This window comes from Tasmannia lanceolata, unplaced genomic scaffold (assembly GCF_043159265.1).
Source record: "Tasmannia lanceolata isolate RefF3 unplaced genomic scaffold, GAP_Taslan_0.1 ptg000008l, whole genome shotgun sequence".
NCBI classification, from domain to species: domain Eukaryota; kingdom Viridiplantae; phylum Streptophyta; class Magnoliopsida; order Canellales; family Winteraceae; genus Tasmannia; species Tasmannia lanceolata.
The window spans coordinates 63,877,141-63,892,248 of record NW_027518685.1 but is presented as its reverse complement, the minus strand read 5'-3'; the positions used below and the strand labels follow the sequence as shown (position 1 = coordinate 63,892,248).

At 37.9% G+C, this 15,108-nt stretch overlaps 1 protein-coding gene and 1 non-coding gene across 7 annotated transcripts in view; one reads left to right on the top strand and one right to left on the bottom strand.

The window, feature by feature from the left end:
* The window catches only part of LOC143885457 (putative cyclic nucleotide-gated ion channel 20, chloroplastic), a 156,801-nt gene that overhangs the window by 77,505 nt on the left and 64,188 nt on the right, over positions 1-15,108 (top strand). For 5 of the 6 annotated variants that reach the window (XR_013253277.1, XM_077389647.1, XM_077389648.1 and 2 more), the window contains 2 exons: positions 3,082-3,336; positions 5,291-5,542. Coding sequence is in view for 5 of the 6 variants with exons in the window: in XM_077389647.1 (XP_077245762.1) it covers positions 3,082-3,336; positions 5,291-5,542 (507 nt within the window). In the remaining variant the exon portion in view is untranslated. The remainder of the gene's footprint in view (positions 1-3,081; positions 3,337-5,290; positions 5,543-15,108) is intronic. The other variant, XM_077389650.1, reaches the window with a different exon arrangement.
* Positions 5,083-5,185, bottom strand: LOC143885649 (U6 spliceosomal RNA). Its single transcript, XR_013253525.1, has one exon. It is a non-coding gene; the product is annotated as a U6 spliceosomal RNA (small nuclear RNA).

The window sequence follows — 15,108 nt, the reverse complement described above, 5'->3', positions numbered from 1 at the left end:
GAAGGGCTCAATTTGGAGCAAGTCAAGCCTTGGTGGTCATCCTACAAGCATTAGAGACTCAAGGAAACCACATGCACAAAAGCAAGATAGATGACTCTTTCAAGTGAACATCTCATGCAAGTGCCTAGAAGACAAAGACTCAAGAAGACTCAAGGTTCAAGTAGTGTGTAATAGAGTCCTCTTGACATGGAGTGATTTGCATGGATTTATGTTTTCAAAACTCTTCAAAATACATTTTGACAAACTTATAAACATGTTTGAAAACATAGGACAAAAGCTCAAAGACCTTGGCCCAAGACCCTAAGCTTTTAATTTGCAAAACCCAGTTTTTAAGACACGGCCGGTCGACCGGGTTCCCCCGGGCTACCGCGGAAGGGTTCTTGGAATTCCAATAATTACCTTTCAAAAGCGGGCTGGTCGACCGAGGCCCACCCGATCGACCACGGATATGCTCTTGGATTTATTGGAGCAATCCAGAAAGGTCTTGGCGGTCGACAGCCACTGGTTCGGTCGATCGCAGATAGGTTTTGAATGAAAAACTAAAACAAACAGGAAGCCCTCGGTCTGGAAATCTAGTCGATAAGGCCGGGCGACCGCCGTACCACGGTCGACCGCCCCGTTCTGGAAATCTAGTCGTTGGGGCTTGCACGATTTATTTTTTCTTGGTCAAATATTTACAGTATTGCCCTTAAACGGTCATAAAAATATTTGGCCTATTTAAACCTCATTCAAGACCTTCCAAAGAACCTTTTGAACAATCATTTTGCAAACCCTAAAGCTTATACATTTGAAATCAAAAGGATTCTTGTTTTACCTCTTGAGAGCATTTGATCTTGCATTTACTTCTATTCAAGAGGACTCCATAGGACTTTGTTTTGCAATCATTTGGAGGTATTGTGAGCTTGAGAGATTTGTATTTGCCTATCTAGAGGCTTGTGAGCTTTTATTCTTCCTTTCATTTCTTGTATTTTGTAAAGAGAAGTTGTACCCTTTGAGGCGGTGTGCGAAGAGGGTAGATTTCTTGGAGGAGGTCGTGCAAAAAGGGTTTGTTCCCTTGGAGGCAGATTTTGTTGTAAAGGCCCGGAGATTCGGCGTGCGGAATCTCAATATAGTGAAGGAAAATCCCAAGGAAAAAACCAAGTACTTGGGTAGTGGAGTAGGTCCGTTTGTGACCGAACCACTATAAAAATCTCCACGTCGTCTCTTTACTCTTCCCCTCTTCTCTACAGTGTTTGATAGTTTCTTTCCTTAACTTGAAATATTATCTTGAACAAGGGTTAGCATAATCTAGGTTTAAACCTCACACTCCTTGTAGTTTTTAGATGAAAATTTTAAATAACCCAATTCACCGCCCTCTTGGGTTGCCCTTTGGGATTTCGTCATTTCTTCTTCTTCTCCTCTTTTCTTCCCTTTCTTTCTCTTCTTTTTTTCTTTTTTTCTTTCTCCCTTGGTTCTACTCTCTCTTGGTTTCCCAATCTCTCTCTCGGTCTCTCAATTTCTCTCCCACTCGATTCTTCCTCTCTTTTTATCTCTCTCTCTCTCTCTCTCTCTCTCTCTCTCTCTCTCTCTCTCTCTCTCTCTCTCTCTCTCTCGACTCCCTCTCTCCCAATCGACTCCCTATATCTCTCTCCCAATCTCAATCGGTCTCTCTCTCTCTCTCTCTATCAACTGACTCTCTCTCTCTCCCTCTCTCCCAATTGGTCTCTCTTTCTATTTCTAGATATACATACATACATACATATATATATATATATATATATATATAATATTATTGTATGGTATGGGTCCGCAAAGTGGCGCCCAAAGGAGTGTTGGGGAAGAATTGCCATGTGCACTCCTAACCCATGCATATTGGATAATAATCTTAAAAAAAAATAAAAATACACAAGAGAATATCAATTCTCAAAGTCTTGGTACTCAAATGATAAATATCAATAATAAAAGACCGGAGTGTTTAGTGTTGTCCTCATTATAGTCATCTCCCACCTCATTGTAAGTAATGTCCTCAAGCACGTGCATTGTGCTTGACTGGTTCGATTCATTAGAACTCCTCCTCTATCTTCTGATGAGAGGGATTTTGAAGGCTTCTTGTAATGTAGAAAGAAAATGAGCCAATGAGGTCTTTCAAAAGAAAGTCCTATTTTCTTTTATACAAAATTTAATTTGAAAAAATCGCATGAATCTTATGAATCGTATGATTTACGATCGAAACGTAAGATTCATTCAAATTAAGATTCAATCATGGGATTATAATCGTTGTGCATAAGATTTGATTTAAATCGTAAAATCAAATCGTATATCATAAGATTTTCAGAAACAATGGGTTTAGGGCTTGATGACCCTACTGGTTTCTGTATAAACTAATACCTAGAATACATTACAGGTTTTGCGATACTAGATGATGACACTAATGCTAATGGGGAAGCTTAAGGGGTTCAAGCGCTGAGTGTTTGGCTATGTGGCCTTGTCGGGCAAAACACCTTATTTTACTTTGGATTCTGTTATTATGTCAAATGGTTCTTTCTAAGCTCTTTAAATTGATGTTGGTGTTTTGATTTTAAAGCATGGATTTGATTTTAAATCAATATTACTTTAGTTATTTGTTATATCTAATTTCAAGAAATATATGTAGTATTTTACAATTGTGAGTTATCTTGTTTCTTTTGTGGTAGCGATTCAGGTTTTTGGAGAAAAAAAATCCGGGTCGTTACAACTGTGCTATAATAACATGAATTTTGTCCATGTGCTATTCATGATATTGTGTTTAGTACCGTTCATAGGCTGGGTTTTTGCTTCTAATACAGTATTAATAGTTCTTGAAAGTGCTTTGTATGATTTTTTCCCTTATTTTCAATCACTATTTGCTGGATTTCTGCATATCGTTTTTATTAGGTCTTCCACTATGGTCTTAAAGCATTTGTTTTAGAATTGGATTAAGCATTCGGAGGAATATTTGCATTTCCTGTAGCAATCTTTATGTGGGGAAATGATTAATATTCAGTTTCGATACATTTGGTTGAGTTATCAATTATCATATCTTTGATCCCTTATACTGATTATTATGTTATTCTTTCTGTGAAGATCATGATGTTGTTGGTCATACTCAAACCTAAGTACTCCGAATTGTCAGAGACATTTTATTTCAGAAACATCATACATGTCTCAGTTCTTATTTCGTATATACCAAGGATATTCAGATTTGTATGCTTGATCACTAATCAATTTGCAAGTGGCTTCGTGTTTGGATCGGTGTGGACGAACTTTGTCATTAATAATTTCTTGTTTGTATTGGCTGGACATGTTGTGGGATCAACTTGGTATCTCTTTGGAGTAGAGGTACGTGAACGCTTTTAATATTACTTACTGGTTGGTGCCCCTTATTTTCTTTACTTAACATGATGTACTGTACACGTTTTTGAAGTTTCTATTATAGGGTCATAGAATGTGGTGCATGGCTTACAATGCACTCCCAGTCTTTTTTCTTTTGGAACTAGAACTATTCATAATATTCTAGTGGAGATTTTTCTGGATTAGATAGTCAAGAACTATTTAATTCGCTTGTGATTTTCTTGTAACATTGAATAATGTATTCCCTAACGGAAGTTCGGATCAGCTTTCTCTTGCCTTACATGGTTTATCTTATTGTCTCGCATTCTTCCTATGATTTTCCATCTTCTTATTGTCTCGCATTCTTCCTATGATTTTCCATTATTTTCTATCACCCCGTAATTTTGTCTAAATCAGCAACTAGCAAACAACTTGAAATGAGGTGAGAAGAATCATAAGTTTGCTTACAATAACCAATAATATCATGTATCATTCTTTTATCAGAATTTGCCTACAGCAACCAATGATATCACTTTTATCTGAGTTGCATAAATCCAAATAATGGGTGGATTACTTATAGAAAATTTGTTGGATTTTTGGTTTCGTTGGAATTGATTCAAGAAGAATCTAAAATGGTTTTATGTTAACTTGCTGAGTCATGTTTCATGAACCATGGTGAAAAATATTATTTTCTAAAATTTCTCATATGGGAAATTTGTTAGAGATTTTAAAATTTATAGGTAAATTTCTTGGAGATATTCAAATTTATAGTTTTTCTTTGGACATTATGGAGAAGATATCATGAAAAACAAAATAAATAAATAAAGTAAATTTAAAAGCAATAGATGAAGTATAAATGTGAAACTATCGGGTAATGTTCAAAAATATTGAAGAATCTCACGAAAATCTCATTTTTGGAGAATATCATGATAATGTGTATATGTATGTAAATGACATCTACACTCCCTTGTTTTGAGAATGACACTCACTTTATTAATCACTTTTCCAATTGTGTTAATATTTTTTTTTTGTAAATTGCAATGTCCTTTGAAAAGGTGAAATAGAAGGATGCCATTATAAAAACAAGGGAGTTCATATATCATTTCCCTATATATATATTTCATAATATTGCAAAAAGTATTGGGAGATTTTCAAAACGTTGTAGATATTTTTCACTAAGATTGGAATCATGGACAATATTTTATCCTCAACACTGGCTATTGCTTTCTACCAAACTCGTTACCATCACTACCAATTAGTTGTGCAAGAGTTAAGAACACAGTATTATCGAGTTCTTGAGGTTTTCAAAACCTTGTAGATATCCAATTCTTCAAAGATTTTTAAACCTTGTTGGTCAATTCTTGAGATTTTTACTCGGACATGGAATTAATCTTTCTTGCCTCCCTATAGAAATCTTGTAATTGTGCTTAATAAGGATTCAATGCATAAATGTATGACTTTAGATGTAAAATGTTCACATAATTCTTTGAAGCTGAATCAAATGTTTGTAAACTCTTGAAGGCAATATAAAACAAAAACAATCTTGATTTTAGTGTTCTTTCCTAACTCAACTTCCTTGCTGTTGTTAAATCTCAACTCTTACATTCAGTAACTGAATTCATCATTTCTATGCATTCTTTATTTACTATTTTTAATATGATAGCCTAATGTAGTTATTTTATGTCTTTGCTAAGTATCGTATCGCTGTCTCTATGTATTGTTTGTCATTTCTCTTTAATCTTTTTTTTTAAAAGAAAAAATTTGGACCATTTCTCGATTTGTGCTTGTCATCCTTGCGCAGGGGCCATGCTAATCTTCTCTGTATCGTTCCAATTTTATCGAACGTCTCCGAAGAGACTCATTTCTCTTTAATCTTGATTTGGATTGATTTACAAATGGTTTCATCATTATTCTGGTATATCCACCAGATTAAATTGATTTTCATAATTTGCCTTTGTCTCAGAGGCTAAAGCAATGCCTACTAGACTCCTGCAGATCTTCTACATTTCGGTGGTGTAAAGAAATCATAATCTGTGGGCGCAGAAATAATGAAAATTTTATCTCAAACCCAGATTATTTGCTCTGGAATGATTCTGGGTGTTTTGATACTGCTAATGGTCCTTTCGATTATGGAATTTATAACCAAGCTATTGCTATTTCTACAAAGCAGAATATTGTTAGCATATATATAAGTTCTTTCTGTTGGGGTTTCCAGGTACTTTTTACACCCCCTACATCTGCATATCTTTTTAAATGCTTGTTTATATACTAATTTAATTATTTTTTACAGGTTTTCCAGTTGATTTATATTTTGGACAAGGAGTGAATTCTAAATTATGTTTCATGAAAATAATTTTTCAATCTATATGACAATTGTCTATGTATGTAAGTTTTCCATCATGAGACTTTTTATGGAGAACATCTTTCAATTAAGACTATTTTGAATCCACGGGATTTACATCTTTGGATTCTTCAAAGATCTCTCCGAGTAGGTTGATTTGATCTATTCTAAATCCCACCAGTAGACTTATCATGGAACAGTATTTTAGAGAACATTTCCAATTCATGTAGTTTAAATTATCGCAATTTTAATAATTGTTCTTCGAAAGAAATCATCTTTAATTGGATGTGATATCCATTGTTAGATTTTCATGAAAGAATCTTTCAGAGAAGATCCTCTCCAATCGGTTTATTTTTGCATTGTTTGATTTCAGGGAAGTGCCTACCTGAGGACATCATCTTCAATCCAATATAATTCCACCACTGGATTTTATGGATGATTTTTTTGGAGATCCTCCTACTCCATGTATTTTGCATCATAAGATTCTTAAAGAATGTGCCATTCAAAAAAAACAAAAGATTCTTAAAGAATGTCTCCATATATGATCATCTTCAGTCCAATGTGATTTCCACCATTGGATTTTCATGGAATAATTTTCCAAATACGATCCTCCCTAAATTGTGTTTTTTACAACTTTGGATTTTTAAAGTGTCTTCCAAAGGAGACCATCTTCAATCCAACAAAATTTCCACTATTGGATTTTTATGGAAGAATCTTCCAAAGAAGATCATGCCTTATCCCCACCATTTGCATTTGAGTTTCTCCAGAAGAATATTTGTCACGCCCCCAAACCGAATTCCGGTCTAGCCACATAACAACACCACATATTCTTCAGCCCACAAATATGTAAGGCATTCACACTGGAACCATGCAATAAACAGAGCCACTAAAAATAATAACCAATTTATTATTCAACTATCAAAGTAATCTATGTGGAAACTAAATGTCTTTGTCCAACAGACTACATCAATTAAACCAAATGAAATACTTAAGGTTTATTCCTACTCAGCTATTGTCTCAATTAAACTGAATAACTGAATTAAATCAACTCCTAAACTTGCGCCCTTGCTCACCCTCGAAGCCCCCGCAACAAGCATCCTACTGTTCTCCACCTATAACATAGAATGCGTGGAATGAGCTAACGCCCAGTGAAATAGATATGTCTACACTAATAACATGATATCAATCAATAGAAACAAAATAACTGGCAATCTATGTAATAACTATAACTGTGACTTGTAACTATGCCTGAAGCCTAGTGTAGTGAGACTAGTACTGCTAGACTACATAGTCAAAGAAACCTGCCTACTAACTCGTAGGAAGTCGAATCCCAATGATCTCGTACGGGATTACACCCCAAAAAAATACTACGTAGGGTGAAGCTCTCGAAAATACTGCGTAGAGCCATAACTGTGGCTTGATCCGTTACCTCCTTCGACCGCCTAGAAAAAGTCTCACACTAGTAATCATGCAAAACACTTCGTCTAAAAGGACGTTAACTATTGCGTCCTTACTTGGACAACACTATGTCCTGATGCAAAACTGTGACTATAAACATGGTTTTAAATTTCGGCCGAAACGTTTCGTTTCGGCCGAAATATTTCGGTTTCGGTGGAAACCGAAACGAAATTCACTGTGAGTCGGAAAAGTACCAAACTTCGCCGAAACGTTTCGGAAATTTCGGCCGAAACGTTTCGTTTCGGTAAAATTTCGGTGAAATTTCGGAAATTTCGGTGAAGTTTCGAAAATTTCGGTGAAACGTTTCGGAAATTTCGGTGAAACGTTTCGGTGAAGTACAAAATTTCGGTGAAATTTCGGAAATTTCGGTGAAACGTTTCGGAAATTTCGGTGAAATTTTTACAAGATTTCGTCCGAAATTTCGTTCCGAAACCGAGATTTAAAACCTTGACTATAAAGTCTAACTGGCGCATACGTGCATGTGGTAGATCAGAACTAGGAGTCATACCATACTGTGACTATTGACCTTTGTGTGCACTAACACAGTTATTATCAATCAATAACATGCATAACTTTGCATAATAAATCATATTCAATATATAGAATAACTGTGGTAGAACAAGTCTACTCACCTGTAGTACTGGTTTGATTTAACTCCTTCGATCACTATGTAGTATCACCTACAATCCATATTATCCCTTAATTAACACTTTGGATCAAGGAAGCAGAATTCTTCCCTGGGAGTGGGGAACCTCGATTCCCAGGTTCTCGAATCCGAAACGGGAATCTTCTCGAATCCCAAAAACTGGGAATCCCGGTTCGGATTCGCCGGAAACCCGATTCCCACTTTTGGGAATCGCGATTTATGATTCCCCAAAAACCTGATTTCTACTTATGGGAATCGCGGTTTAATGTTATGTGAGGGCGATTCCCTGGCGATGCCCAACTCCCCAGCGATTCTCCGGCAATTCCTCGGTGACTCCCAAGCGACTTCGATTCTCGCTTTCGATTCCCGCTTTCGATTCCCGCTCTAGCAACCTTGCTTTGTATTAATATCTAGGTCTTACGGAACAAATTGGTGCCCTCAAAACTGTTTGGAAAAATATTCCAAAATTTCGGTCCTCTCAGGCATCCGAGCCAGGCGTCCGAGGACCCCTTCGGACGTCGGAGCAAATCCTTCGGGCATCTCTAAGATTTTTCCCCCTCAGGAATTCTCGAATGTGAGTGTTCCGGCGCCCGACCCTCGCCCTTCGGGCGTCCGAAAGACCCTTCGAATGCCACCTTCGGGTGTCCGAATCTCGCAATTTGGGTTTTCCCAATTTGCTCAAGAACACAAGTTTTCTCCCATTTTCTACCCGAAAGCCTTTTTTCTTCTTCCTTTAAGCAGATCAAACATCTTAACAAGTTATCTCTTAATTTCCTCAATTGATTAGGGCATCAAATGTGGAAAGAGGCGATGATCTTCGGGGAAAACCAATTTTCCTCAACCCTAATCAATGGTTCTTCACTAGAAGAACACAAAACTGGATTCAATAACTATAAACACAATCTAAGTTCTAACCTTTATTCTTAAGAAATCTGAATCTCTGTAGAGAGTAGAACAATTCGTAATTGTAATTTAATTTGATTTACATGCCTCTTTAGGAGATGGATCCCTTCCCAAGCTCCGACATTCTTCTCTTTCTCCAAAACCTCCACACATTTTTCTCTTTTAGGGTTAGAGTTCCGAAATCTGTGGGTTAAGTGTGTTTTTATAGACTCTTGCTAAGAGTCCTAAAGTGGCAGCCTTTTGAAAACCCTAACTTATTCCAACTAGGAAACTAGTTTATCTCTAATTTTATTTTATGTTTTTTTATAAATTAAATATTTCAGGAAAAAAATACCCCCTTAAAAAATGTTACGTTTTGGGGTATTTCATTCTCCCCTCCTTACAAAAATTTCGTCCGCGAAATTTAGCAGCTAGATGCATACTTGAGAATAAATGCGGATGCTTCTCTCGCATTTTTTCCTACAACTCCCAAGTTGCCCCCCTTTCTGAATGATTGCTCCATTTGACCTTGACATAAGGAATCGTTCGACGCCTCAAAGCTTGATCCTACTGGTCTACTATCCTTTATGGTCTTTCATCATAGGTAAATTCTTCCTTAAGCCGAAGTGGGGCTTGAGGAATAACATGGTTCGGGTTTGGGACATACTTCCGAAGCATCGAAATGCGGAACATGTTGTGCACCCCGCCAGTGATGGTGGTAAAGCGAGCCGGTAGGCTACTGTCCCAATCTTCTCAAGAATATCATATGGTCCCACAAATTTGGGACTCTACCTCCCTCGGATCCCAAACCTCATCACTCCCTTGGTAGGAGAGACCTTTAAAAACACATGGTCACCAGGTTGAAATTCCAGATCTCGCCTTTTGGTATTAGCATTGCTTTTCTGTCTACTTTGAGCTGTCTTAAGTCTTTCTATGATTAGACGTATTTTCTTTTCTGCCTGCTGTACCAGTTTCGGACCTAAGATTGTTCGTTCACACACGTCATCCCAGCAAATGGGAAACCTGCATTCCGTTCCGTACAATGCTTCATATGGTGCCATATAAATAATGGCTAGGTAACTGTTGTTGTACAAAAATTCAATCAAGGGTAACTGTTTGTCTCAATTACCCTTGAAGTCAATTGCACACGCCCTCAACAAATCCTCGAGGGTCTGAATAATTTTTTTTGACTGTCCGTCTTTGTGCGGATGGTATGTTGTACTGACATCTAATTTTGTACTCAAAGCTCTATGTATTATCTGCCAAAACTGTGACACAAATTTAGGATCTCTATCCAACACGATTGACACTGGAACTCCGTGTAACTTCACGATTTCTTCAACATACCATTCTGCCATCTGCTCTAGAGTAGTAACTCTCACTCCATAGGGCAAGAAATGGGCCGACTTTGTCAAGCTGTCGACAATCACCCAAATTGCGTCATTCTTTTGTAGCGTCCGAGGTAGCCCTGTCACGAAGTCCATCTTGATACACTCCCATTTCCACTCGGGAATGGGTAGTGGTTCTAATTCTCCTGTCGGCCTCTGGTGTTTAGCTTTCACTTGCTGACATACTAGGCATTGTGCTACATAGTACTACCTCACGCTTCGTGTTATTCCACCAGAAATTATCTTTCAAATCTCTGTACATCTTGGTATCTCCGGGATGAATCGAATATCCCGAATTGTGAGCTTCTTCCAGGCATGGTTTTAAATTTCGGCCGAAACGTTTCGTTTCAGCCGAAATATTTCGGTTTTGGCACAAACCGAAATGAAATTCACATGAAGTCGTTTCTTTACAAGAGTCCGCAAAAATTTTACCGAAATTTCGAAATTTCTCCGAAATGTAGCCGAAATTTTAGTTGAAATTTCATTTTTGGACTTTTTTACAAAATTTCCACCAAAATTTTAAAAATGTACACCGAAATGTTAAAATTTCCCCCGAAATAGCTGAAATTTCAACTGAAATCTCCAAAATTGACACTGAATGTTTAGACATTTCGGTCGAAATTAAAAAAATAAACGAAATCATAATCATATTTTTAAATGATTTTGGCCAAAATTTTGGCCCGAAATCGAAACATTTCGGTTTCGGTGGTGGCCGTAATCAACAACGAAACCGAAATTTAAAACCTTGCTTCCAGGATCTCTCTCTGTAAATCTGCATTGTTTGGCACACATACCCTATTGCCAAACCTCAGTGATCCGTCTTCATGGACTCTAAAATCTGTTTGTGCTCCAGACTGTATTATTGCTCGAGTCTTTTGATGCTGCTCATCACTCGCCTTGCTAGATTTTATCCTCTCTAGCAAAGTTGGTCGAACCTGTAGGTTTTCCAACTGAGCTCTTAACTCATACTGCATTACCATAATTTCTAGCTTCCTCAAATCATCTAAGATGTGTCTCTTATTTGTGATCAAAGCTGACAATTTTCCTTTTGATCTTCTGCTTAAGGCATCGGCGACCACATTCGCCTTTCCCGGGTGATAATTGATCGTCAGGTCATAGTCTTTTAGCAACTCTAGCCATCTTCTCTGGCGCATGTTCAACTCCTTCTGAGTAAAAATGTACTTTAAGATCTTATGATCAGTAAACACCTCGCATTGTTCTCCATAGAGATAATGTCTCCAAGTTTTGAGTGCAAACACGACTGCTGCCAACTCCAAGTCATGAGTGGGGTAGTTTTGCTCGTATGGTCTCAACTGTCTGGATGCATAGGCTACAACTCGGCATGCTGCTTTAACACGCACCCCAGGCCACTCCTGGATGCATCACTATATACGACAAAACCTCCACTCCCTGAGGGTATAGTAAGCACTGGAGCTGACACAAGTCGATTCTTCAGTTCTTGAAAACTCTTCTCACATTTCTCCGTCCATGTAAACTTGGCACCCTTGTGAGTTAACTGTGTTAACGGAACTGCGATACTAGAGAATCCTTCAACAAATTTCCTGTAGTAGCCTGCCAATCCCAAGAAACTTCGTACTTCTGATACGTTGGTTGGCCGGTTCTATTCTACTGCAGCCTGGATTTTCTGAGGGTCAACGGATACACCGTCTCTGGAAATCACATGCCCAAGGAATGATACTTCTTCGAGCCAAAACTCGCATATGTTTAACTTGGCATACAATTCTTGCCCTCTAAGGGTTTGTAGGACAATCCTTAAATGCTCCTCATGTTCTTCCTTTCCCTTAGAGTATATCAATATGTCGTCAATAAACACGACCACAAACTCATCTAAATGACGTTTAAAGATTCTATTCATTAAATCCATAAAAGCTACTAGAGCGTTCGTTAACCCGAATGGCAATACCAAGAATTCGTAATGACCATAACGAGTTCTAAACGCCGTCTTTGGCACATCTTCTGCCTTAATCTTCAATTGGTGATAACCAGATCGAAGGTCAATCTTTGAAAACACTTGTGCCCCTTGGAGCTGATCAAACAGATCATCTATCCTTGACAACAGATATTTATTCCTAACCATCACCTTGTTCAACTCCTTGTAGTCTATGCAAAGTCGCATGCTACCGTCTTTCTTTTTCACAAACAATACTGGTGCTCTCCAGGGCGACACACTTGGTCTTACAAATACTGAGTTCTTTCAGCTCAGCTGTAGCCATTCGATAGGGAGCCTTCGAAATAGGTCGAGTACCACGCACCAGGTCAATAGTAAACTCTATCTCCCTATCTGGTGGCAATCCTTGCAAATCCTTCGGAAAGACATCCAGATATACCTCTTGTAATATTTAGGTGGCATCTTGACCTATGCCAACAACAACGTCATAAGTATATGTGTGGTTTCAGTATAAGTAATATTTATACATAAACAAAATTAGATATTAGATATACATATATTTATATACATATATCGTTCACCATGTGATCCCCACTCTCACGTCGAGTCGTTCACCATGTGATCCCCACTCTCACGTCGAGTATATGTTCTAACTTCTAAGTGTTTAGGGTCTCTAGGTTTTCAAACTTATGCTCTAAGACCACAAAACTGTCACGCTCCCAAACCGAATTCCGGTCTAGGCACATAACAACGCCACATATTCTTCAACCCACGAATATGTAAAGCATTCACACTGGAACCATGCAATAAACAGAGCCACTAAAAATAATAACCAATTTATTATTCAACTATGAGAGTAATTAATGCGGAAACTAAATGTCTTTGTGCAACAGACTACATCAATTAAACCAAATGAAATACTTAAGGTTTATTCCTACTAAGCTACTGTCTCAATTAAACTGAATAACTGGATTAAATCAACTCCTAAATTGGCGCCCTTGCTCAGCCCCGAAGCCCCCGCAACAGGCATCCTACTATTCTGCACATGTAACATAGAATGCGTGGAATGAGCTAATGCCCAGTGAAATAGATATGTCTACACTAATGACATGATATCAATCAATAGAAACAGAATAACTGGCAATCTATATAATAACTGTAACTGTAACTTGTAACTGTGCCTGAAGCTTAGTGTAGTGAGACTAGTACTGCTAGACTACGTAGTCAACGGAACCTGCCTACTAACTCGTAAGAAGCTGAATCCCTAAGATCTTGTACTGAATTACACCCCCGAAAATATTGCGTAGGGTGAAGCTCTCGGAAATACTGCATAGAGCCATAACTGTGGCTTGATCTATGACCTCCTTCGATCGTCTAGAAAAAGTTTTATACACTAGTAATCATGCAAAACACTTCGTCTCAAAGGACATTAACTGTTGCATCCTTACTCGGACAACACTCTGTCCCGATGCAAAACTGTGACTATAAAGTCTAACTGGCACATACGTGTATGTGGTAGTTTCGAACTAGGAGTCGTACCATACAGTGACTAGTGACCCTTGTGTACACTAACACAATCAATATCAATCAATAACATGCATAACTTTGCATAATAAATCATATTCAATATGTAGAATAACTGTGGTTGAATAAGTCTACTCACCTGTAGTACTGGTTTGATTTGTCTCCAATGATGTAACTCTTTCGATCACTATGTAGTATCACCTACAATCCATGTTATCCCTTGATTGACACTTTAGATTAATATCTAGGTCCTACAGAATAAATCTATGCCCTCAAAACTATCCGGAAAAATATTCCAAAATTTCGGCCCCAATAATGTGTTCGGATGTCCGAGAAAATCCTTCTGACGCCTCTGAGATTTTCCCCCTCTCGGGAATTCTCGGATATGAGTGTTTGGGCGCCCGACCCTCGCCCTTCGGGCGTTGGAAAGACCCTTCGGACGCCTCCTTTAGGTGTCCGAACCTCGCAATTTGGGTTTTCCCAATTTGCGCAAGAACACAAGTTTTCTCTAATTTTCTACCGAAAACCTTGTTTCTTCTTCCTTTAAGCATATCAAACATCTTAATAAGTTATCTCTTAATTTTCTCAATTGATTAGGGCATCAAACGTGGAAAGACGCAAAGATCTTCGGGGAAAACCAATTTTCCTCAACCCTAATCAATGGTTCTTCACTAGAAGAACACAAAACTGAATTCAATAACTATAAACGCAATCTAACCTTTATTCTCTAGAGATCTGAATCTCTGTAGGAAGTATAGCAATTCATAATTGTAATTTAATTTGATTTACATACCTATTTAGGAGATGGATCCCTTCCCATGCTCCGGCGTTATTCTCTTTCTCCAAAACCTCCACATGTTTTTCTCTTTTAGCGTTAGAGTTCTGAAATCTGTGGCTTAAGTGTGTTTTTATAGACTCTTGCGAGAGTCCTAAAGTGGCAAGCTTTTAGAAACCCTAACTTATTCCAACTAGGAAACTAGTTTATCTCTAATTTTATTTTATGTTTTTTTTATAAATTAAATATTTCGGGACAAAAATACCCCCTTCAAAAATGTTTTACGTGTTAGGGTATTTCAATATTCGTTTGGTGTTTCTAGTGGGTGGGCCTAATTTTTGCCTCACTTGGATCATAAAATTTCCATGTAGTTTATTTAATGAGCAGGGCTAAATTTTAACCCTTTGAAATTTTCATGTAAATTTTTTTGGAATTGTATATTGGGTGGGGCTAAATTTTGTTGTACAGCAGCTTAAGCTTTTGGAGAAGATGAGCTGATCCGACTGGGATGAGAGTGAGTAGAAGTTAATCTGGAGTGCTGTAGAGGTCAGTTCAGTACAGAGTTGTGGCCTGTGCAAGGTAGCACCCGATCAAATGACCAACCCGCAGTGGTAACTCCGGATAGGTCCTCTGATACTTAAGTCAGTAAAATGTATCAGATAAGGAAAGTAGAGCTGTGAATAGTTAATTTTGGGATTCAGACCCCTACCTTTGGATTTATGAGGGCTATTTATAGTGGGAGCCCAGGTATTAGATTACCTTTCTGCCCATGGACAGGTGTCAACCTGTAATATGGTGGAGTTTGCTTTGAAGCCTTCTTTTGGGGGTATGTTTACCTGTTTACGCCTGGCTTTGGCG